This window comes from Sturnus vulgaris, chromosome 5 (assembly GCF_052056855.1).
Source record: "Sturnus vulgaris isolate bStuVul1 chromosome 5, bStuVul1.hap1, whole genome shotgun sequence".
NCBI lineage: Eukaryota > Metazoa > Chordata > Aves > Passeriformes > Sturnidae > Sturnus > Sturnus vulgaris.
In genome coordinates this window covers 12,220,992-12,244,596 of record NC_142247.1, presented here as the reverse complement: position 1 = coordinate 12,244,596, position 23,605 = coordinate 12,220,992, and the positions used below count along the sequence as shown (strand labels likewise).

The 23,605-nt window shown below is 40.2% G+C and overlaps 1 protein-coding gene across 2 annotated transcripts in view; it reads right to left on the bottom strand.

The window, feature by feature from the left end:
- Nucleotides 1-23,605, bottom strand: part of WNT7B (Wnt family member 7B) — an 87,814-nt gene that overhangs the window by 34,101 nt on the left and 30,108 nt on the right. For both annotated transcript variants that reach the window (XM_014880428.2, XM_088164856.1), the window contains exon 2: nucleotides 8,059-8,285. In XM_014880428.2, coding sequence (XP_014735914.1) covers nucleotides 8,059-8,285 — 227 coding nt within the window. The remainder of the gene's footprint in view (nucleotides 1-8,058; nucleotides 8,286-23,605) is intronic.

The following is a 23,605-nucleotide window of genomic DNA, read 5'->3' as shown; positions in this document are numbered from 1 at the left end:
ACAGGAAGACAGTGTACTGTGCTAGATGATGTTTCCTACCAAGCTGTGCAGTGCTCTGAGACCTTACATCCCAAAATACCCACAGAAACATGTGAGAGCAGAGTTCAGGAATCCAGAGACTTGAGTCTTCCAAGTTACAGTTCTTGGCATTAATTTACATCAATGCATGGAACAAATTTAAAATTAAGTGTTCTGACAACAAAAATGGAATTGCTCACAGTCAGGTATGTCAATGTATTTAAATTTGAAAATGTTTACAGAAAAGCACCTGTTCCAAGAAAATCTTCACTTTTATATGAAATGGAGTGAAACAGAAGCCCTTTCCTTATAATGGAAATTCCAGATTTCATTCAGATCAATAACCACCATTCCTCATCCAGCTGCAAGCCACACACAGTTCACCGAGTACTTGTATTATATGAGTGCTGTATTTGGAATAAGGATATCTGCCTTTTAAAGAAAGTCTACTGCCAAATAGGTAAATATTTAAATGGCAAGGAGAACGTTTTAATTTAAGAGAATTTATACTATTCTTCACACACATGACCCTTGAGGGAAGAGAAAACATAACTGAGCTATACTTGAACTAAACAGTAAAACCTTATGAAAAGACAAGGAAGTGGAGAAGATAAATTTAGATATATAAAAATCTGTCTCTTCATGGCTGGAAATTATTATATGTTGCAGAGTATATATGCTTTTATTTCTTTTATAGGGAGACAAAGAAATAAAGATTATAAAATTAATGTAGCAAACTGCCAGTTTTTCTAGTAAAATAAAACAAAATTTATTTCGGTCAAGTCATAATTTACATATGATACTGTCCATTTATGTCTGTCTTTTCCTCTGTGATTTACAATGTATTTTGGAAACATTACTAAGGCCTCTCTGAATAATTTTAAGGTTCTGATATCTAGGAAATTTTTAAAGCACAGAGAAATTATCACCCACAAATGTTCGAATTGATTCATCAAGCTGGGAATCTCCTATCCTGTCAACGTAGGATGTTTCTTTAAAACAACAGTACTTTCTTAGAATAAAAAGATATTTTTCTTTTTCTAAAAGCATCCAACTGACAGGCACTAAGAGTCTGAACCTACCACTCTCACAATAGCCTGTCTTCTCGGTTATAAAAATACAAATTCTTAGCACCTTAGTGGTTTCATAATTTTTTTACTGCTCCTTCACAACCTCAGCTACCGCCAGCTGGGATGGTTTATTTTCTTATTCTGGTTTGGGTTACTGCCTTACTCTGTTACTTGTGATAGTAAAAAGCTTATCCACCCTTCTACAGTAAGAAAGTATGGACCGTTTGAATCAACTCCTCAGTTTCCTCTGAAGATGATAATGCAAACTGAAATGTCCTCTCACATACTTTGCCTTGTAATTGCTACATTATCACACCTTTTCCCCAGTGTTTAGCTTTCAGCTGAGATGAAGTGCACTGAGGAAACTGTTCTGCTAAGGCAGCCTACCTTTGAGGACTTTTCTCACTGCCTGTAGTCAGAGCAGCACACAGGGCTTTGGGGGGAACAGCTCAGCTTTGATCCAGCATGGCCTTTCTACCTCTGGAAGGCAGCTGGTGGGAGAGCCACTGACACACCAGAATCCTTCTGCAGCAATGTATAGCTAATAAGTGAGAACAAATAGATTGGACATTCTCAAGGTTAAAGATGTTTTAGTTTCTCCTTCCAGCAACAACATGCCAATTGTGAAATAAAGGTTCTGTTTGAGGCATTTTAAGAGAAGGCTTTGCAATGACTGTTGCAGGGTGGTAAATCCTTCCTGCAAAATGAGCATGCAGACGAAGTCCACAGATTTTGGGGGTTTACCTCTTTACTACCTACCTCTACCTGCCAGCCACTTACCAAGCTGCTAGGGGTGGATGTTCATCATATACATCTTGTTATTTATTTTTTTTCATCCAGGCTAATAATGAGAAAACGCTCCCTCTCCAAATAACCAAGAAATACACATCTTGTTATGCACCACTGTGCTTCTATTAAGACTTATGCTTGCTTAAGCCACAGATCATTAAATTTGCCATGGTATTCATAGTTTAACTAAATCAAACATGCAAATGCAATGACTCCACATGGCATCTTGGGAAATGGGCATCACCAGTCATTCCAAGTTGGCTACATGAGCAATAAAGACACAGTTTGTATTGGTCCTACATCATCTTCTGGAGCTGCACACATCCTTAGTACAGATTGCAGCTGATTGAATGCATCCTGTGCACCTCTCTCCTGGAATCCCAGACAACCTGCTGTACATCAGCTGAAATATGATGCCATGCCCTGAGAAGCCACCGCTCATTCTAGAAGGCATTTTTACTATATCCTAGCACCAACAGAGAAATTCAGTTCAAACTACTGAAAACAAATTTAGTTCTGCTCAGTTGCTTGAATGCCTAAAGAACATTGTTGTCTGGGCCCATGCTGTACGACAACAACAAAAAACCCCAAATTTTTCCACATTAGGTCCAAAAGCCACTGTGCAATTGAGGTTCCCCATAGCTGACAAATGCCTAAACCAATCATAGCACCTACTGCTATGACAAAGATAATTACTGCCTTTCCGTCGGTGAAGTGTGTACTCTGCTCTGTATCATATTTAAAATAATCTAATTCCAACTCATTTTCCCCCTCCAAATTGTTTCCAGCTGTACAATTCCTTTTTTCCCCCATATTGTTTTTATTGGATATAGTGCAAGTTCGTAAAGATAGATTTTCCCATAATAAATACACAGATGTTAGAATAATAAACATACAGTCAACCTGATATATGAATATTACTAAGCCTTAACAAACATATAACAAACAACATAAATTGATTTTAAAAAAGTGAAAATGAGAACATAAAGTAGCAGAGAAAGAAATGGCAGGAGAAAATAAAGGCAAAAAATGAGCTAGAAATGTACTTACTTTAGCAAACTGTCTGGATTCATTTATGGTTCCCTTTATTGACTTGCTGATAGCATTAAAGCACAACTATGGTTGTAAAGCATTCCTAAGAATGCCGCCTGTCTTCATGTATTGGAAGTTTTTTGCTCACACTGAAAGCCAAGCTTTCCAAGTTGGCCAACTCATACCACACTAGACACTACTGTGCTAGATTAATCTATCTGCCTGGACCCAAATATCCATTTTTGGAGAATAATGAGCCTCCCTACTCCTCCCATTTTTGGTAGGAAGTTTTTATGAACATTTGGCATCTCGGTTAAACCATCATCATAGCCCAGAATAAAAATTACTGGATTCATATGTGGAATCCAAATTTAATTAAGCCTATATATGGCCTGAACCAAGAATAATTTACTGGCTGACACCCCCTCAGCATGTATGATAAGATGCCAACCACTTCTCCATGACGCCATCTTTTAGATCTTTCATGCCCAATTCCCATTATTTTTTCAGGCCTGCAGCTGAAACATGGGATGGAGTGGACTGGCAGTGTTACCTCTTTCCAGTACAAACAGCAAGAAACACGGTAATTATGGGTATCTCTCCTTCAGAAGTTGTCCCCCTCTCTTTCCTGGTCTCCCATTTGGAATTATCAGCCCTCTCCCCAGGTTATGTGTGCATATATACAAGTGCATGCTTGTAGAGAGTTGTGACACTGAAATTTATGTTCTGATTGTGTTTGCCAAAAGTCTTCTTCACCTGGGAGTTAATAAAATCCATGCACAGATTTTGTTTGTCTCTAAAACTGTAGGGTTTTTCTCCTATCCCTCCCCCTTTCTGCCTGGAGTGTGGATCAAAAGTTGAATGAATGGGAAGAAGTAGGAAACTTCTTAAGATGCTCTTCTCCTAAACTCCCCTTGCAAGCAGAGCTGTAACCTCCCTTCAGATGCATCCTTTCAACACACCAGAAAACTACAGATCAAAACAAAGGGCAAGACATTTTAAAAAAATAAATAAATAAAAGCCCAACTTCAGAACTCCCTTGGGTTTGGCCTACTTGTTAATATTTCCCTGTCAGGTGTCCAGTTTAATGATTTGCCAAATCACTGCACTAGTGACACAGCCAAATATTGCTAAATCGTGATCATTTTCCACATCATGAATCTGAGAAAGTAGACAGGAACAGATCACTTTGGATATCTCAACAGATATATTTTTCAAGACACCAAAACAGCTCAGTTTTGCCCTGGATTTAGCACTGGGAAGAGCTGCCTGTTCCTAAGCACTTCAGTTTAAAGGATTCCAGTGAAAAGGGTCAATGCACAGATAATTAGCCAGAATAATCCACTGTCAAAGAACAACAGCAGGTTTCATTTCTGTTATTGATTCAGGCTTCATTCTACAGAGCCTGCACTGCTTACTTTTTTGGGGTGGAGTTCTTTGCTTTCAATGCTATTAATGATTTGCAGCTTTTAGAGGAGTGTAAGTGACAAATTGCTCACCCCCATCATTTGGGGGAATAGAGACCTCGTGCTGGAGCTAGGTCAATCACCTGCTAGGACCAGAGGCTTTGCTCATCCGGATCAGGGTCCTTGCTTTCAAAATGTAGGAAGGGCAATTATCTTTCAACAGTGATTACCAGTAATAACATTTGATATATAATTAATTAGTTTTAAAATTTTTAGGTTTTTTGAATCAATTTGTTTAAGGGGCAATCTTTAAAGAGTTTTAAAGCAAGAAGAATGAGTGGAGAGTACAGAAGATTGTGTGAGAAGCTGGCATGAAAACTAGGGATGAGCACAGGAAGGTGACAAATACAAGTATGTACAAGGACAGCATGAGTGAAGTTAGTGCAGGACTGACCTTCTTTGGGGATGGCATGACTATGGAGGAGTTCCTAGCTATAAATATATCAAAATAAGCTATGCACACACAATGCTTGGCTAATTCATCCCATGCTAGAGCCTTTGTTCATGCTAGTAATTTAGATTTCTCTGTCACTTTTATCTCTGGCTGCTATAAATCTTTCACACCAACACAAATGCCCCATCATTTCTACAATTGTTATTCCATCCTCTGGACTATTTCAATTGTTTTTAAAACAGATTCCATATACTGTATTGGTGATGCAGCCCTCATTCACTGAAGTGCCTCTTTGAATAAACAATTCATCACTGATCCCTCTTAGAGCTTAGCTAATAAACTGAGGACTTCTCCTGGCACAGTAGGATCCCCAGAAATCACAAGGGGGGACAAATGTCCCAGTGTCATGTCTTCTGGCTTGGTGGTGGGTGGAAGACATGCATAGTTAGAGCATAAAGGCACCTGAGAGGTGATTGGTAGCTACAGATGCTCATCTGTTGGAGAAACCTCTGAGAGTTTGCTTTGAATTTTCAAGGGGGAGTGTTGCATCAAAATACAAGTTAGAATAACCATAAATCTGTACTTGTCAGTGTAGTGGTAGAGTCTTGGTCAGTGGCTAAAGAGTAGGTCCTCCCCTCCCCATGCAGCAATAGAGTGATCAATGTTATCATTGCTTACTTTCCCTCCCCACCCTGAGACCTGGATAACTCACCTTCAGTGTTCATCTCCCCAAGGGGTTCTGGGACAAAGTTTTCCTTTGGGGTGAAGTGAAAAACATGCCTGTCTTTTTTTCAGTCTTAGTTATTCCTTCAGTGTGTTCAGGCATAACCGAATGGCTGGTTTAGTGTTTCTGTGTCAGACATAGGTGTGTTTTGTTACACGTGTGAATATTTATGCTTGGAAGTATCCTGTACTTGTAAGTAGTTGGGGTTTTAAATCTTTGTCATTTTTTTACCTTTTTTCCCCTTGCTAGTGTAATAACAATACTTCCTAAACCCCATCCTTTTCCTAGGTACTGACCCCACCATCTCTGGGTGCTACTCCAGTAATAAAAAAAATAAGGACTTGTGGGTTATGGGATCCTTTATAGACCTGCATGGAACTCATCTGGCTCGGCTGGAAGAGGTCATGTAAACCTTCCACAACTGTTAGAGTCTGTGTGGTTTCACACCCAACAAATGTCAAAGCAGAACTCAACTGCAACAGCTAAGTTTCGTCTGTGTTTGGGTTAACCCATAAAAGAACCCACCAAATTCCAAATCAGTCATTTCAGCCTTGCAAGAAACCACCCAGGTTCAGTGAAGAGGTCAAGAATCTGGTAGACACTTTGGCAAATATGGCCTGAACAGTGGCTCAAGAAAACCCTGTTTCTTTCCAACTTTGTATAGTCCGACCAGCCTGATAGCTGGCCCATCCCAATGACAAATAATTTATATTCCTTGTAGTTCTTACTTTGCAAAGAAACATTTGAGAATGAAAGCACAGCTGCATTTAGGCATTTGAACTGCACTCACTTGCAAAGTTTTGGAGGATGAAAGGAGCCTCTTTGGTGAAGAGGATTGTTACCCACAAGCACAGTGGTGAAGATGGTGAGGCAGCTCAAGATTCTCAGCTTGAAGAGGAGAGCAGAAGTGGTGAAAGCCTTTTCACTGGAAAGCTTTGTGATGACACTAACTCTGGTACAACCCTCCAGAGTGGCCCTTCTCAGGCCATAAGGGATCTCACAGAAGGTAAAGACAACTCACTCATCTAAGGGCAGAGCATGCCTGCAAGCTTTGGCAGATGAAAACAGAGCATGAAGTACAGAATTCTTGGCAGATGTATATTTTCTGGCAGCAACATAATTCTGGTTATCAACTGAAAGCAAACAAACATAATACCAGCCAAGGAGGACCACACCATGCTTCTAACAGTCAAGACAAGTAACTAGATTTTTTTTCTGGTTCATTTAAATGTAAAGGTAGAAGTCAAAAGCCAGGTTAATTCCTGAATATGATGCCTTGAGAATTTAATTCAAAGCTCACAGAATATGACACAAGCTCTGCAAATGTCTGCCCAATGCCAATGGATTTATTCCCTTACAACACTTTGCAGCTGAACCACTGTGTCCTTAAAGTGCCCAGACCTCAGACGGACTCTCAGTTTTGGATGTTCTTTCAAAAAATATTTGGTTCCCTTGTTGACCCAAATATACCTCAGTTTTTGGTGTTCATTTCACAAGGGTGTCAGAAAAAAACCCTGAAGCCTTGACCACCACTAACAACCAAAGCACCACGTGAGTCAACATCTCTTTGCACAAATGAAATTAAATGTTCTGCCTTTTTTAATACAGTTTTAATGAGATCTTATGTCTGATCACACTCAGTTGTGTTGGAAGCATAAGACTCACCCAAACCACTGAATCCAAGAGCTACCACCCAAAGAAAAATGGGATACAAAGAAGAATAGGCTACACCCCCACTGACAAGCTGCATGGTATCACTTTGAGTGCCCTTGAGAAAGCTACACAGTACAACCTGTTATCCCAACCCAGAGAAGCAGATAGGAGAGTGGGCAGCCCTTGGGGGAGAGAGAAAAGGTCAAGAATAAGCTAAGGATACCCAGCTGGGTGATGAGGAAAATAGTAACCTCAGTGCTGGAAAAAAATTTACATAATCTCCCCTGTGAAATAATATCAGACATAGGGTAAATGAAAATGTATTGATTTAACTTCTGCCAGCTAACAGCTTGTCAGGCCAAGGCCATATATTATTTTCTTTGAATAGGTTTCCTGCCTCAAATCACTTGCAGTATTTTCTTTGCAGTATGATAGCAACACTAAAATGTATCATTGCCACATATTGGAAGGCCAGTGTTGTATGCACAGTACTTCCATCAATTATTTGGGACTCTCCCATTACTTAAGGTTCTGGGAAGTCTGCAGAGGGATTTTTCTGGACTTCTTTCAGTTCACTTTTGATCGACCATGATATTCACCACAGTTATCATGACAACCTTTAACAAGGCAACAGTTGAAATACTCTTTTCATGGGCTGTGACCTTGGATGGCTGTGCAGGCACTGAGGCCATTGCTGGGTCTGAAGTTGCACAGACACGAGTGACTTCATCTACAGATCACTGGAGATTTCATGTCTCTTGCCAGTTACTTTTCAGTGAGTGGAAACACACAGTTGTTCCGGAATCATCGCTGTTGAACTCTGTTATAAACCTTTGCAGGACCTTAGCAAGAAAGGCAAAAGAAAACCACCCCAAACAGATCCCTACAGCACCGTAGTAGAGACACCCTTACCTACTCGAAGCTCTTGTCCAAAGACTGTTTTCTCTCCCAGCGCCGAGCAGTTCCACCTCCCGTACCGAAACTGGTACTGGCACTCATTGATTCCCATCTGTGCCCCTTCCCCGATCACAATGATGGCATCAGGGCGGCTCTGGCAGATCGCTCGCTGCCGAGGGGCCAGGCCTGGGATTTTGTTGCAGATTATATTAGCTCCTAAAGCCACCACGGATGACAAAGCTCTGAAGAAAAAAGCAGAAAGACACGTTATAACCAAACTGAGGTGAACAGGTGCTGCTCTGTGGCTGGCAAGGCGCTGTGCAAAAGGGGAAGGGTTGGAGGTTGAGTTCCTGTAATTATGCCAATTTGGCACAATGCTTCTGGTCTGGTATAGCAGCCTGGAAATTTTGCAGTAATTCCTGATCTGATTTGTGCCAGAAGAAACAAAGAAACTTAATTTTGGCACTTTTGTTTCCAGTCCTACACAGAGACATCAGCTTATGAGATGTGGAAAGAAAGACTTATTCAAAATCAAAAAATAGTGAAAAGCTATCATCCACAACTCTCTGAAACTCATGTCTACTTTGAATGCAGGTTCAGACTTAGTTTCAGTTACTGCAGCCAGTTCATCCACCCCTCATTTGAAACTGTTAAGCACAATTTAGAAAATGACTTGACACTACCAACACTCTTGCCCATTATTACGCTCAGGGTATTGAATGATTAATGAAGTTCACCAGCATAACTGTGCTTTTAGATCTGGCAAACGTCATGGAGCACATAGGAGTGATCCTTAATGTGTGCCATCCAGACTAGAAACATTTGCAGTTCTTATTCTTCAAGTATATTTTCAGAATTCATCATGAAGTTTTGCATATAACTTGCACCTGCCATACGTTTTCACTTGAGCACGTTTATTTTTCATTTTTCAGCTCACTTTTCAACATCTTCACAGGCTCATTTTTCAGCATCCTTACAGCCTACATTTTACATGATAATATTTTGAAAAGTATAGGACAACATGGGTACACTTTTGGTGATGCCTCTGGTCACATCTACTGAGTACCTGCCAGGCATGTGTAGAGATGCTCCAGGTGGCTCTGGACAAGCAGACTGCCTGCCCTGTGATCCCACTTCCCACCTTGAACACCAGCCTAAGGCTTTCATCTCAGTGTTAAAAATTCCCCACTGGAAATGCTCCCTTGGGGAAATGCTGACTAAACAAAATTAAAGAATTATAGAAGAATTTGCCAACTTCATCACAAGGTAACTGCAAAATTACATAAGTGCCACATTTCAATGAAATCAGAGTGATTAATTTTGCCATTTCAATAAAATGCAGTAAAGCCAGAGCAAGGAGGGCGAAATTGAGACCTCTTCCCCGGACAAAATTAAATACTGCTATTCCTGTGGAATGGGGATGCCATGATGATCCACTCTGCCTTTAATGGGTATTTTGGCATCTTTTCTGAAGTTAACAATCCATGGGAAATTCACCACTTGTGGGTTTTTATTTATGGTGGTGGAGGGGGGTTATGGATATAGAAATAAGGTATCACACAGAGCATGCGTGCCCTGTTGTTCTGCCTATTAAACAGAAGGGAGAACAAAAGGTAGCTTCACTCTGACCCTCTCAGTGTTGGAGCAGGAGTGCTCAGACCTGCAGCTTTATTTTGTGTTCCTCTGGGTGCTGAGCAACAAAGCTGGAGCATCAACTGGAATCAGAGTCCCTGAGATTCATGCAGGTTTTGAGCTAAGGGGTTTTTTCCTGGCAAAAAGTATTTCTCCACTTTAAAATTTAAAAAAAAATTAAAAAAAAATTTAAAAATTAAATAGTTATGTCTTTGAATTAAGACTTTCCAGGAGATGTGATAATCTTTAAAAAGTATTATGTTTGATATAGAGACAAGAGTCTCTTTACAGTGGCTTATGACCTTTATGCTATGGCTTCAAAAGCTAATGAAAATCATGGAGGAAAATATCGATACTTCTTTTTAAAATCAGACGCTTTTCAATATTGAAAAGTAAAAGTGCTATTTTCTTTGAAAGGTCATGGAGCTTTTCTCTCTCTGACTTGATCCATTTTCCACACAAAGGAGGATGGACATTCTGAGAATATTGCAGCAAAACACAAAGGAAAGCATTTTTCCTTAATAGATGATGTGTCAAATTCAGAAACGTACACTCCTTGAAAATACTAAAATGCTATGCCCCATTCTTACCCCATCCCTTCCACCTGGCTTTGCCCAGTTCCCTGGGACAGACCAGGTGCCCAAGCATCCTGCAAGACCTTCCCACTTGGTAACCTATTTCCACTGCTGCTTCAGACACTGACCTTTCCAGGAAAATCTAGCCCTTAGGATATCTGGGGTTGACTCCTAAGAAAGAGACATGCACAAGGCATTCAAAATTCTATTTGATATTTGGCACATGCACAAGACACACAGTTCTGGTCTTGTAGCTGCCTGATGGTCATCAAGTTACTATGCCACCAACTTAGTAGCAGAAATTACATCTAAAAGTTGTTTGTATGTTATATAAATACTTTCCTAAAAATTAAAAAAACAATAAAAACTGTGCAATAACTTCCTGACGTAATTTTTTTAAAACTGGTGGGTTTCCACAGTTTCCACTAACTATTCTCAAGTTAAGTAGCAAAACCTTACGACTTTCAAAACAAAGGAAAGCAAGAATTGGCCACAGCATCTAAACGTATAATTTTCAGTTAAGTTGCTTCCTTCATACACGTCACTGCTGTCTCATAATTAGGTTAAAGAGTATATTCTTTGGTCTCCCATCGTTTTTTGGAGCAGGCCTTGGTCAAAGTATTTTAATACAGTGGGTCACTTTATTCATCCAGAAAATAAGCATGATCATATCTGCTTCAGAAGGTATTGGGAGGGTGTCATAATTATTGTGTGCTTGAAGTGTATTATAACAATTAAACTGCAATTATTGGGGGTGGAAGGGGTCTTAGTTTTTCTGTTATTACTTCCAGAAACTTTCCCCTCTTTGGCCTGGACTTACCAGCATATTCCCTCAGACTTGTTTAGCCTACTTTTAAATTGTTACAGTGCCAAAAGAAATGCTGAATCATGAAACTGAGGTTTTGGAAAACTTTATTTTTATTAAAGAAATGCACCCAACAGCATTTCAAGCTTCCTCTCCTCTATTTCTTGTGGCATCCTTAGTTTGTGCATCCATCACACATTCGGGAGGGTTGTGCTGTGCTCCTGCCCCTTGGCAGGTTGAAGGCTACATTATTTTTTTCAAAGATGGAGATTGTTTCACTCTACAGCTGTCAAAAAGCAGATCCTCCTTGCCACATTTGGCATCTTCTTTCATCTAATCTTTCTTTGTGGTGCAAATTGCCTTGATTCTTATCACCAGAAACTCCTGAATGTGGCATATTGTTAAGATTTCTGATGCAGTTTACAGTAATTGCAACCATCCTGCAATTGTCAGGTCCCACTCATGGGACAGTCTCCACACGGCTCAGTGTTCTGCTGGGTCATCCACATGGGCTGTCCAATTAGACATCATCCACATGGCTTATCCACATAAACAGAGTTAGTGGAATAACGACATATTTCCTAAGGAATTGGCATTAGTGTCTGGCATATGGAGAGCTTTCACATTTCTTCATGCTTATGCCATTAATCCAAGGGAAACACCAGCACTGAAATTGAGCAATATCTATAAACAGTTATGCCCAAATTTAAAAAACAACAAGAAAAAAACCCAAAAAATACAACTGAAAAAACCACAGGAAAAACCCAAACAACCCAACAGCAACAAACAAACAAACCAAAACACACTCAAACAAACAAAAAAACCCCCTCAGATCTGGGCTTGGATAGGACCTTGCAGTTCAAACTTCCATCAAATTAAACCTGATGAACAAGATTTTGGGAGGCTTGGTTTCAGCTTAAGAATTCTGAAACGTCAGGTTTTTTATCCTTTGAGAAAATAACTAGGACTGTGTCACAGCAAGCAGAAATTCATGCCAGTGGGAGACAAGTTTCAGCTTATTTTCTGAAATAATGCTTGCTTACTTATGCAAAGACAGATGAATCCTGTCACAAAAAGAGAAACTTCTCCCTCCAAATGTATTTCCTGTTACAGTTGTATCTCCTCTGTAGGACCTAAGCAACTCCAGCTTCCCTTTTCACAAAGTGAAATTAAAATTATTAGATATTCTAAGAAAGACATAAAAGTAAAGGTCTTTGAAATGCTTCAGAAATTAAACACTAAGGCCGCTTGAGTTTTAAGAACTGCTTGTTGGAAGAGAAATATACTCTTCATTCCTGGTTGTTTGAGTCTCCATTTTATATTTGCAAAAGCAAGCATTCACTTAACTTGAGCTCGAGTAACTTCATTGATTTCAAATGTTATCATGTCCTTGCAACTTCTGCTTAATTTTACATATAAGAAGGTCATCATGTGAACTGCAGTTTACAGAGTCTTTGCATGAGTGGAAAATATATAGAGTAAATTCTAGTGATGGACAGCTATACAAGCACACAAGAAGAAAAAAAATCTAAATTTTACTACTGTTAAAAGAATCTGAATTTTGATAAAATTATGAAACAAAACTGTCTGCTTATAGATGAAGAACAGTAAATAACCAATCTTTGGAGTTGTCCCCAAGCTCCTGGCACAGATGTGCACTGAGATTTCTCCAAGGAACTTCATATACCATTCTGACAGATACATGACAAAAGATGTAAAATAAGAGATTAAACTAACAACTTATTGCTTACAGATGAAACACTTCAGTTGATTTTAACCTTTTGGCTAAAAAAACCCTAAAAATTGCTTTAAAAATTCTCTGACAATCTGTGCTCCCTGAGCAAATGACATTTTATTGGGGCCCAGGACTGGCTTCAAGAACTTCTTCTCCCCCCTCACTTGCATTTCCTGGCTGTACAACAGCACAGTGTGCACTTCCCACCGAGCCAGCCTTACTGCAAAGCCCTTGGATAGGCAACCATAGGATCACTGTGATCCCACCCCAGCTCTGCTTCTTGATATTCACCTGAAACTGCTGTTGGGCAGGGGGTTTGTTTTCAACAGGAATGAAGGGACTTAGCCACATGAACCCCATTAACAGCAGGGGAGTTGTGCAGTTTTTGGCACACTGTACCAAAAACTTGCCCCACCATCTCTGACAAAAAATCTACATAGTGGGTTCTTTGTTAGCAGGAACCACCGAGGTATTTTGTGGTGACACTGCGACACATCTGAAACCGTACACCACTACCAAATGGTTGACTTAATTAAGAATTCCTAAGTAAATATTTTGAGTGCATATCAGTTGCAGAAATTGGCAGGAGTGTCCTGGGCTGTGAATGCCATCTGCATATGTTTAGGTTTTCAGTTTTGTTTTCCACCCTGGCTTTGGGAAATCGCTGTTGGGCACATGTGTTATTGAAGCAGAAATCCAGTCAGACTGAGTGCTACAGCCCTGTGGTGCTCTCCCCTCTGCTGGGGCTCTGGACTTTGGGGCTGCACTCAGCAACGTGTTCATTCCCACCAAATGAAAAGCAGAGGAGTTCACCCAAAAAAGTGCCTGATATCCTATGCAGTGTTCTTGCTGGCATGGTCAGGAATGAAAGTGGTGGGATAGGTGAGTTGAGAGGTGACTCACACAAGGGCTGAGCATGCCTCGGGCTAAATGCCTGCTTGAGAGAGGAGTGGGGGCATGGCCCCCATCCCTCTATGCCATAGTGATGGGGGAACACCAGCAAAGCTTTGGATCACACCCTCCCCTACCTGCCAGCTGGGATGGTGGCTGTGAAGCCAGCAGGGAATCATTAGGCTTGAGCAGAAGGAGGGCAGATATTGCCTGGGATGCCATTCAGAGATCAGCACCAGCAACCAGCACCACCCTCCTGCAAATTCCTACTATTCCCTGAGCAAGAGAAATCTGATTTTGACACATATCTTATTTGCTGTATGACTGGTCCACTGCAATAATTTTTAATAATATTTCAGTGAGGCAACACTCAATATGTAACAGCACGATATCTTTAAGACTGTTATATCTCTAGTTTACCTGTATTCAACTTTTTTACACCAAAGAAAGGCTCATGGAGAACAGAAATGCCTCACAGGCCTCATGTGTCCTATTGTAAAGGCCATACTAGCAAATTTACATTTCCATTTCCTTTGTCCATTCCCTGCCTTCCAGAATGTTTGCACCAAACTACTGCATAATGAGGATTTTCTTTCCTATCTCAAATCACTTTATTCTAGGGGCATCTTGTTACATGGTGGAAAACACGTTCTGGGATATTAACATTTATAAAAATAAAATCAGGTGTTAAAATAGATGAAGTGTGGCAAATAATGATAAATTTGTGTTTCAATAAGTGTTTGGCTTGCTAAACCAGAGAAAACTGATAGGCCAGTGTTGGAAAGCTGCAGGAAGGCAGTAATTCTAGCATTCTCCTGGGAAATTCATGGAAGGCTGGAATACTCCTGCTTTGGTCTTGTCAGTGATGAAGGTGGTGACATACATGGTGCAATTGAACTTACCCGAATAGGCTTAATGAAAAATGGTGTTGATATAAAATGATTTGATTCCTTTTACAAACAGAACTTTATCAGATTTAGAAATCAAACTGAAATACTTTTTTTTTGCACAAGTTTTTGTTTTGTTGGCTTTTTTGTCTCTATAAACACCATTAGCAGGACTTACCAGTCCAGTTCTACAAACATGGACATGACAAAGTCCATTCCTCAATGCCAAGATGCCCTTTAAACACTCACAGCTGGTGTTGATGTCTAGCACTATAATTTGCTTTCCACTCCATTTCTGGTTCCCTTTACCTTTAGAAAGAGCCACACTGACGTATGACAGGCAGGCACAGAGTTGTTTGCTGAGCAGCAACACACCACTGTGGAAAGCAAAGTTACCTTGCAGAATAACTGGGGTGGGATATTGCAGTTCTCCTGGCATGGAATGCAACTTTGACATACCAAAGTGGCTGGAAGAGATAACTCACAGATTTTCTGTGTCTATGCAGAAATAGCTCAGTACCATAGAAAAATTAAAATTTCACACTTCTATATGTGAAGTCCATGGTTTTGTCATCTTTTTCACATAGTAAATAAGAACAAATAAGATTTCTCCAATCACATATGACATATATATAGATATTGGCATTTTCCAAGCTTTATCAATTCCAAGCCTTAATTAAACTTAAGTAAAGTGCATATTTTGGCTCTTACCAAAGTTTAGCAGTCTGTTCTGTTTGGGGAACGGATAAGAGGAAGAAAGAAACAAGTAGTCTTCAGGTAAAGTTGAAGATTTATCAAGACCATACCCTGCTTAATTTGTGAGATCTAATGAAAGCCTATCACAGCCCTACCACAGATGTCCTGCACAGAAGCAGCTGTCTGTTGGTAAGCTCATTCTAAAACCCCAGGTATGCCTTGTGGCTTTAAAATCTTTAAGGTGAACTGTTACTGGAATCTGTCTTAGAATACATGCTTCATTATATTTTTCATTAAACATTTATGAAAGATCTTAAATTTTTGGCTTTGCATGCATAGAGCTTTCATGAATGTGATATAAAAATTGAAAGAGAAAAGCATGTAATTATGGGTCGACAGGAAAGGAAGACTCTTCCTTCTGAAAACGAAGTCAGCTGGCTTTACTGCTGTCGTGGTTCAGGTAGGATCTCGTTGTTAGTCAGGATCTGAGCAACCAATGGGCAAAAAATTCTGAGAATCTACTGGTGAGCCATTATGTTGGAGAATTTAGTGTTTTGTGTTAAAATGTTGATACTCCATTGCAGTGTCTGTTATTCATGAGGATCAAAGTCTGTATGCAGCTCTGAGGTACACCTGAACAGCCATACAAAGTTGTCTCAGATGTTCTTTTGTTATTAAGGTGGAGAGGCCACATTGACCCTTCCCATAATGTGCACTTCAGACAAAATAACCACTGAAGGCTGCTATTTTTGCACGGATATATGACCACAAAACAAGACTTACTGGTCTTGAATTAGCAGTAGAGGAGAAAAGAATTAAATCTTCTTTGTCTGTGACATTGAATTTTTACCCACTGAATACCCCACTATGATGACCCATGATTTATTTATTTTATTCCTTCCCTCACCACTGCTTTCATGGTGGTAAATCTTTCCTAAAGCCATAAAAAAATCAGGATATGGAATTATGTAACATGCACAAGCAAAATTAAAGCAAAATACCCATAGGCTTGGTGCTGCCAGGATAACTTACTGGCTCCTACATCTGGAATGGAGCATTGCTCAAACCAGCAGCAGTATGTGTTGTTCCCATCTGCTCTAAGTACCTCACTTCAGGCAAGACCATTGTCAGGGGAAACAAGGAACAGAATGAGTGTGCAGCAGGTGAGGAAGTGAGTGTGAGGACTGGGGGCATCCTTGGCACCACCCAAGTGGGACCAGGGATATCACTGGTGCCTTGACAGAGTCCCAGTTTGGTTGTGAAGCCTTGAACCCTCATATTTTTACTCCTCACTTACCCACTTTCACCTTTATGTCAAACTACAGTAGATGGGGGACACTCATTCATAGTGAACACACTTGCATTGTTCTCAAGATGTGGGGAAAACTGGAAAAGGAACACAAAGTGTCAGAAGCAGAAACTGTGGACCTTTACAGGTTTGGCTTGAACAGGTAAGAATGGGGAAAACTGGGGGGGGGGGTGTTAAATTTTTTTTAGTATTTCATTTCAGAGTTTATTCCTTCACAGGAGAACTGGAATATCCCACCAGATATGGGTGGTGTGTCTGCATGAGGCTGGGTGGTGGCTGGGTACCTCTGTCTGAGACATGGGTTGAGTGTACAACTACTCTCCATCTCGAGCACCAAGGACAGGAGGGAGGATATGCCTTCCATATCACCTTGGAAAGAAACAGGTGCTGCTCTGCTCCTCAGAATCATGGAAGGGTTTGGGTTGGAAGGGGCCCTAAAGCCCATCCTGTCCCACCCCCTGCCATGGGCAGGGACACCTTCCACTATCCCAGGTTGCTCCAAGCCCCATCCAACCTTGGGCATTTCCAGAGATGGGGCAGCCACAACTCCTCTGGACAACCTGTGCCACAGCCTCATCTTCCACTGGAGCAGGTTGCTCAGATTGGCACAGGCTGATTGCCTGGGTACACGTTCTGCTCTGAGGACACATTTGGCAGCCAGGAGGTTGTGCTAGGGCTGGACAGGCAACTTTAAATGACCTCCCTGGGCTGGCTGCAACTTCAAACAAAAGTGCCCTGAAAGTCCCTTTCAGCCTGCATAGCTCAGCTAAGCTCTTGCAAAGCCTTGATTCAGGAAGGAAAATGCTTTTAGGACCACCTTACTAAATATGAGATCTATCACAGATTTTAAGGTGCTAGATGTGTGGCTGATACCCTTTGTGTTTTCCTGGTCATGTAGTTCTATTTACTTCCATGGAAAATTTGTTGTTTAGTTGTTTAGCTGCAAGTCAGCCCAAGTCAATGTACCAGAATATGTCCCAGTACAAAAACTTCATGCTACACACCAAACCCCAAAATAAATTAAGAAGGTAGAGGTGTTGCACTAAGGAAGTTGCTTAAGAAATGCAGAGTGCAGAAATGCTACCTTTGGTACGTTTTGTATACTTTTAATTAATAGTTGTTGAAAAGAAAAATTTGAAAATGCAACATATTTTTAAGCAAATAGCAAATGGCACTTGGAAATCATTTTTAATAGTCTCTTAGTGTGTTAATTGATTTTGTCTCTCATTTTCTGAGTCTGTTCCCTGATGAGAAAATTATTTGCAGCCTTTCTTGTACCACCACACCAGCTGTAGGAAAAACTGCTTGGCACTTCCATGGAGCATACCTGCATTACCTGCACCCAGCAAAACTCCCACTAGCTACTGCTGATCACACAAATAGAAATTCTGATCCATCAGATAGATAATTTATGGTTAGGTCCTTACATGAATTATCCTACTGAAGTTCTGAGATAGTTTGTCTACTTGAGATTATACATGATGGTTAGACATGGAAATAGGGTTTGATCACCAGTCTGATCAGACCTTCAAATCTGTACCTAAAAGTTGGATATTACTATAAAGCAGCTGTCGCCTGATAAAGTCTCAAGTGTGGAAAAAAGTGGGGAACCCCTCAAAAACTGTGGAATATAAAAGTATATTCCCTATGCAGATTTCCAAGCATTTAAAGCATTATTGTCTGCAGCATGTGGGCTTTCTGTGAACAAAAACTCTCTGTTTTATAATCTGAACTGTCAACACTGGCACTAAATAATGTGACACCAAACAGGGTGTCTGTGAATGTCTAAGGTTTCTTTCAGCTACTTATTTCAAAATTTTAATTCTGAGTGATGTAAGAGGCCTGGTAAACCACACAGTAACTTTTCTAGTTCCCTGGCTTGTTGAGTCTATTCCAGGTGTTCAGAAGGATTAGCAAAAGTCATTTTGAGTTGTTTTTCTAGAGGGAGTTTCTAAATTTGGTATGCAGTCATAAAAATCGTGCATCTGTGTTATTATCCCAGTGGCCCGTGCTGGGTGTGTCCTTGGTGTTTTGCAAATCGCTATAAGCTTGTGAAAGCAGCTGGATGGAATACTTCTCCTTCTAAAATCCTCTCTCAAAAGATCCTGCACACACTGTCAATCATACACACACAGGCATTTACCTGCCTTTTTGTTAGGTGGCATACTGACCCAAATTTAGCTGCTTCTTTGCCTTCAAACTGAAGATGCTGCTGACTATGGGCATCTTGAATTTCTTTTTCATCCAGTTCTCTTTCTGAATCTAATAATTTGAAAAAATCCCTTTATGGCCATGCAATCCAAAGAATGAAGAGATTTAAAGAGGTAAGTGATAAGGATTCTTTGGGATTTACAGCTGAGCCTGCAGAGGTAGCACTAAAACAGCTCGACCTAAGTGAGTCATATGCAATCTATAGGGTCTATAGGCAGCTGGTGGCACACACAGTGTCAGCCAGTGAGCATTCAGAGCAGGTTAAGCCAGGCTTAACAGCTACAGCTGAGTCACAGTCTAGTCTTCACCTTCAGTCAGCCCTGCATCCTCACAGGAATCTCCTTTCACCGCTAACAAATAATTACTCTCATTTTTCTCCTTGATGCTACAATTCTTTTGCCACTGATCTTAACTTTTTACCCTTAGGTAAAACAGGAATCGATAGAGAAGTGCTAGTTTTCTATCTGAACTACATTTATCTGTTCCATAGAAGATAAGCTAACAGCAGCATCACAGACTATTAGGAAGCTGAGAAATTATCAAAGATTCATAGAACTCTATGACTTATTTTGAGCACTATGGCATACTCAGAAGATGAGTTTGTTTTAAAAAGGTTGTGGTCATAGGCAAGGACAGCCATGGACATTCTCTAAGCTGTGGAGTCTGCAGCCTGCCCCCTCAGTTCCCCCAGTGGTTACCCCAATGATGTGACATGCCTTTGTACATGGTGTTGGGCCAAGAGCACGCCTGTCTTTAGGCACTACAGCAGAACTCCTGCACCAAGGGATCTAAAGCACATGCCAAGGCATGTCAGGCTGGCAGCTGTGTGTGGAGAACTGGCCCCTGTGTGCTCACGTGGAAAGGCTCCTGTAGGGAGAGTACGAGGCCATGAATGCTGGAGACTGAATGAGCTGCATTCCCCAGGAGAGCTTGGTGAGAAAGCAATGAAGTGAGCACATCTGTCTCAGTGGTGCTGGGAAGGCACAGGATCCACAGAAGGGAGCAAACTGGACTGTAAGTGACTTCGAGGAGATAGTAGTCCATCCACCTTTCCTGGGCAGGATCAGCTACACCTTTCCCACTCCTGACAGGCACTTCCTACCATCTACAAATCATCCAACCCAAATTTTCCCTAAAAGGGTGTTTGGGCGCTGAACAGGCTCCCCAGGGAATGGTCATGGCTCCAAGGCTGACAGAACTCAAAAAGCATTTGAACACTCAGGCACAGGGTAAGGTTCTTGAGGGTCTCCTGTGCAGGGCCAGGAGCTGGACTTGATAATCCCTGTGGGTCCCTTCCAACTCAGAATATTCCAATTTCAATTCTATGATTCTATGAAATTTCTGCAATCAAAGCTCAGAGCTTCCTCTCTGATACCCAATGGGAGCAGAATATTTTTTCCCCAGAGGCCTTGCACTATCCTTTACATTGTTTATAAATCTTCTGCAGAGCAAAACAGCCCTCATTCAAATTTTCCTCTCATGCGTGAGATCTCTGATCATTTCTATCCCCCTTTTCAATGCTCCCTCCCACTGGTCCAAGCTCTTCTGCACAAGAAGATAAACTACACATCGTGACTGGAATTACATTCCTCTCTTCTCCCCTCAGAGATGCAAAAACAAGATAACTGGTTTTGCCATTCCGTGCTTTTAGCTCCACTTGATAAAACAGAGTTGAGACCTAAAGCGGCTCTTTAGTCCTCATTCTACAGTGAATTACCATTGCTTTTGGCTTCTTCAGTTCCTGCATGGACTGTATTGCCCAAAAGTATTTTGACTCCTTGTGTCTCACCCCCTCATTAGTAGAACAGTAATAGCTCAGCAATTAGTGTCCAGTTATGAGCACTCCATTGACTTCCAGCATCTGACTTCGAGAACATGGGGCAGATGGAGAGGAAGTATGGTTAAAAATGTAGAAAAATAATTTGCTTAGATTGTGCTTAATATTTACATTAGAGGTTTTACTGTCTGAGACAGGTCTAGTAAAAATATCTTCACTAAGTACCTAAAATACACAAAGCTTGTGTTTTAAAACCACTTATTTTAAGAGTCTTAAAAATATTGCATATATTGCCTCCCACTGATACACTGCCTGAATAAATCTACACCAAGCTTTGGTGCAGCATTGAGTGGAATTATAGCATAGGAATCAATTTTCCCAATAAATAGTAGCCAAAGTAGGCTTGACGTGTTTTGATTTCATTGCACTTCTGAGAATCAGAGAAGCTGCTCAGGAGAATGAGAATTTCTCCAACTGGAGATCTGTGAACTAAGAGGATGAGGTGGCATCACTTCCAGCCTTACTAAGTCATTCTCTTGGGTCTCCAAACAAAGCCAGAGAAGTTTTTCTTGTAAGAAACTACATGTGTTGGTGAAAAAGTGTCTTTCAGTTGCAGGCTTAAATACTGGCACACTTTGTTTAATTTCTAGGCCAGTCTGTACATTCAAGGGACCTCAGGAGTTACGATTTACAGTTCGAATCATTAAATGCTTCTGAATTTTCTGCAATTCATGGATTTTCGATAGATTATGGATAATATAAAAGTTTCAATCCAGTAATACTTATAAAATTAAGCCAGTGTTTATATTTTTTTCATTCAGCTTCTAAACATTTCATCCCTAGTAAAAATCAGAGTGCCTGATTTTATTGGATTACCATTGCGTTGTGCTATTAACATGAATCATTAAACTCCAGTTTCTCTACCTCACACATAAAGCATTTGTGCCATATCCTCAAGTTTTCCTAGCATAGCCTTTATGATCCAGGATGAAAGTTTACTGCCATGGCAGAACAAATATGCAGCATGGGAAAGACATTACTATAAAATAAAACTGAGTGGAAGCAGAAAGCCCAAAGTAACTTTGAGAGCTGGGTTTTGGTTTCTTTGGATCTTTAATCCCCAGAATGGCTCCATTTTTTTTTTTTTTTTTTTTTGTCCAAATTGTTCACCCAGGTCTAATGACCATTGAACAATCTGGCAGGCACTACACATGAGATAGGATTAGGAGGTCATGGGTTCAGTCTGTAAGTAGGACCACTCACCCCTCTCACAAATCTACTCAGTTGACAGACAATTCTTTGTGATGAGTTGGCCACCCATTTGGAGGGTCAACAGAATTCTCACTTATTTTGAAAATTTGACCATGAGACACAAACTGCCCTTCTGTGTGGGGAAGCCCACCCCACAGGCAGGGAAAAAAGTCACAGTTCATGCTGTTCAAAATTCATCTTCCCAAGGCTCTTCCTGGGCTGGCCAATGTTTTCCAAGCTGAGTGCTTTTATTCTGTCTTCCAGTGTATTCTAAAAAATACTTACAGAATCTAAAAATCTTTGTTTTAAAGGAAAAACTAGTTGTACCAATGGACATACAACATATGTATTTGTTCAGTTACTTTAATGAAGAGAATGTTTTGCATGCTTTCAGGAAAAAAAGAATTATAAATAATACCTTAATGCTATGTCTTAAAGTATGCTTTAGAACTCTCCTAAGCATCTTGTTTGTTATGCTTCAGAATTTTCTATCACCAGAAAGGAAAAAAAATCCACAGCATTCCTTCTGTCTTACAGAAAGATGAGAGTAAAAAAATCGCCCCTTTGGGGTTTTTTGTTTGGTGTTGGGAAAACTCTAACTTTGTGAAGGATCTGATAACTAACCCATATGGTGCATGATCCTGATAATACAATCCAAACATCACAAACCAACTCCCAAAAGCTAACAAAAAATCAGTGTCTTTGTTGTCGAACAAAACAATGAGATTTCATGCTAACCCAAAATCCAGTTCCTCTGGAGATACCAAATGCCTAATTCACAATGAAAATAGATGGTGATAGATGATGACGCACGTCCTACAGTTTGTTGTTGCCTCTCACAGATGAAACAGAGGGCTTGATCTTTTGTGGTGTTAAAAATCCTCTGGCATTTTCTGGAATCAAATAACTGATGGAAAATCAGATAATTAAACTTGACTGTGTAGAATCCATGTAAGTATTAACTAGATGTTGTATTTTTCCGTTCTTTCTGTTTAAACAGTTTTTCTGCATTTTTTCTGTACAAAAACCATCTTAGCTTTGTTTTGTTTTGGGTTTTTTTGTTGTTTGTTTGTTTGTTTGTGTTGTTTTGGGTTGTTTTTTTTGGGGGGTGGGTGGAGAGCAAGAAACCTGCTGATTACTTAAGTAAAACAGCTTAAATAAAGGGTTGATGCTTTTCAGTTCAGATCTGAATGATTCAACCTTGAAGTTCAGACATATTTAACTCTATGGCCCAAGAGGACAATCCTATGAATATAAAATTTGAGCACACATGTCAGAGGTCTGCAACTGTTTTGGGATTCATTTGGGGACATAAATATTGTATTTTTATGACTTATCTGTATGAAATGCAGACAAAGTATAGATGAATGTGGGTTTAACTCAAAAAGAAAAGGCCTAAAATTTTATGTGTTTCTTAGGGTTCTATCTGGCTGGAGAAGTCAAGTGATGCCAGGATAGATTTTGGCCATAACCTACCAAAGAAAAATTTTGGGTGGCAAAAGAGCCAGACTTATGAAATAGGCTTTCTAGAAATGGTAATGAATGAATCCACACTGCACAGAAGAGATGATCCTCCTTGTTTCACTAATAGAGGAAAATGTGATTCACAGATCCAGAGATTTCAAATGGGAAATTTGACCTTATAATGATTTTTATACCATAGACTATTTTTGAATCATAACTGTCATGATAAGTTCCCTATCCAGTTTGGTTATTTAGCTCAAAACCACCATTGTACTATTTCAATTTGTTTGTCTTTCAGTGAAAGACAAACATTGACAGCCAGTTCCTAG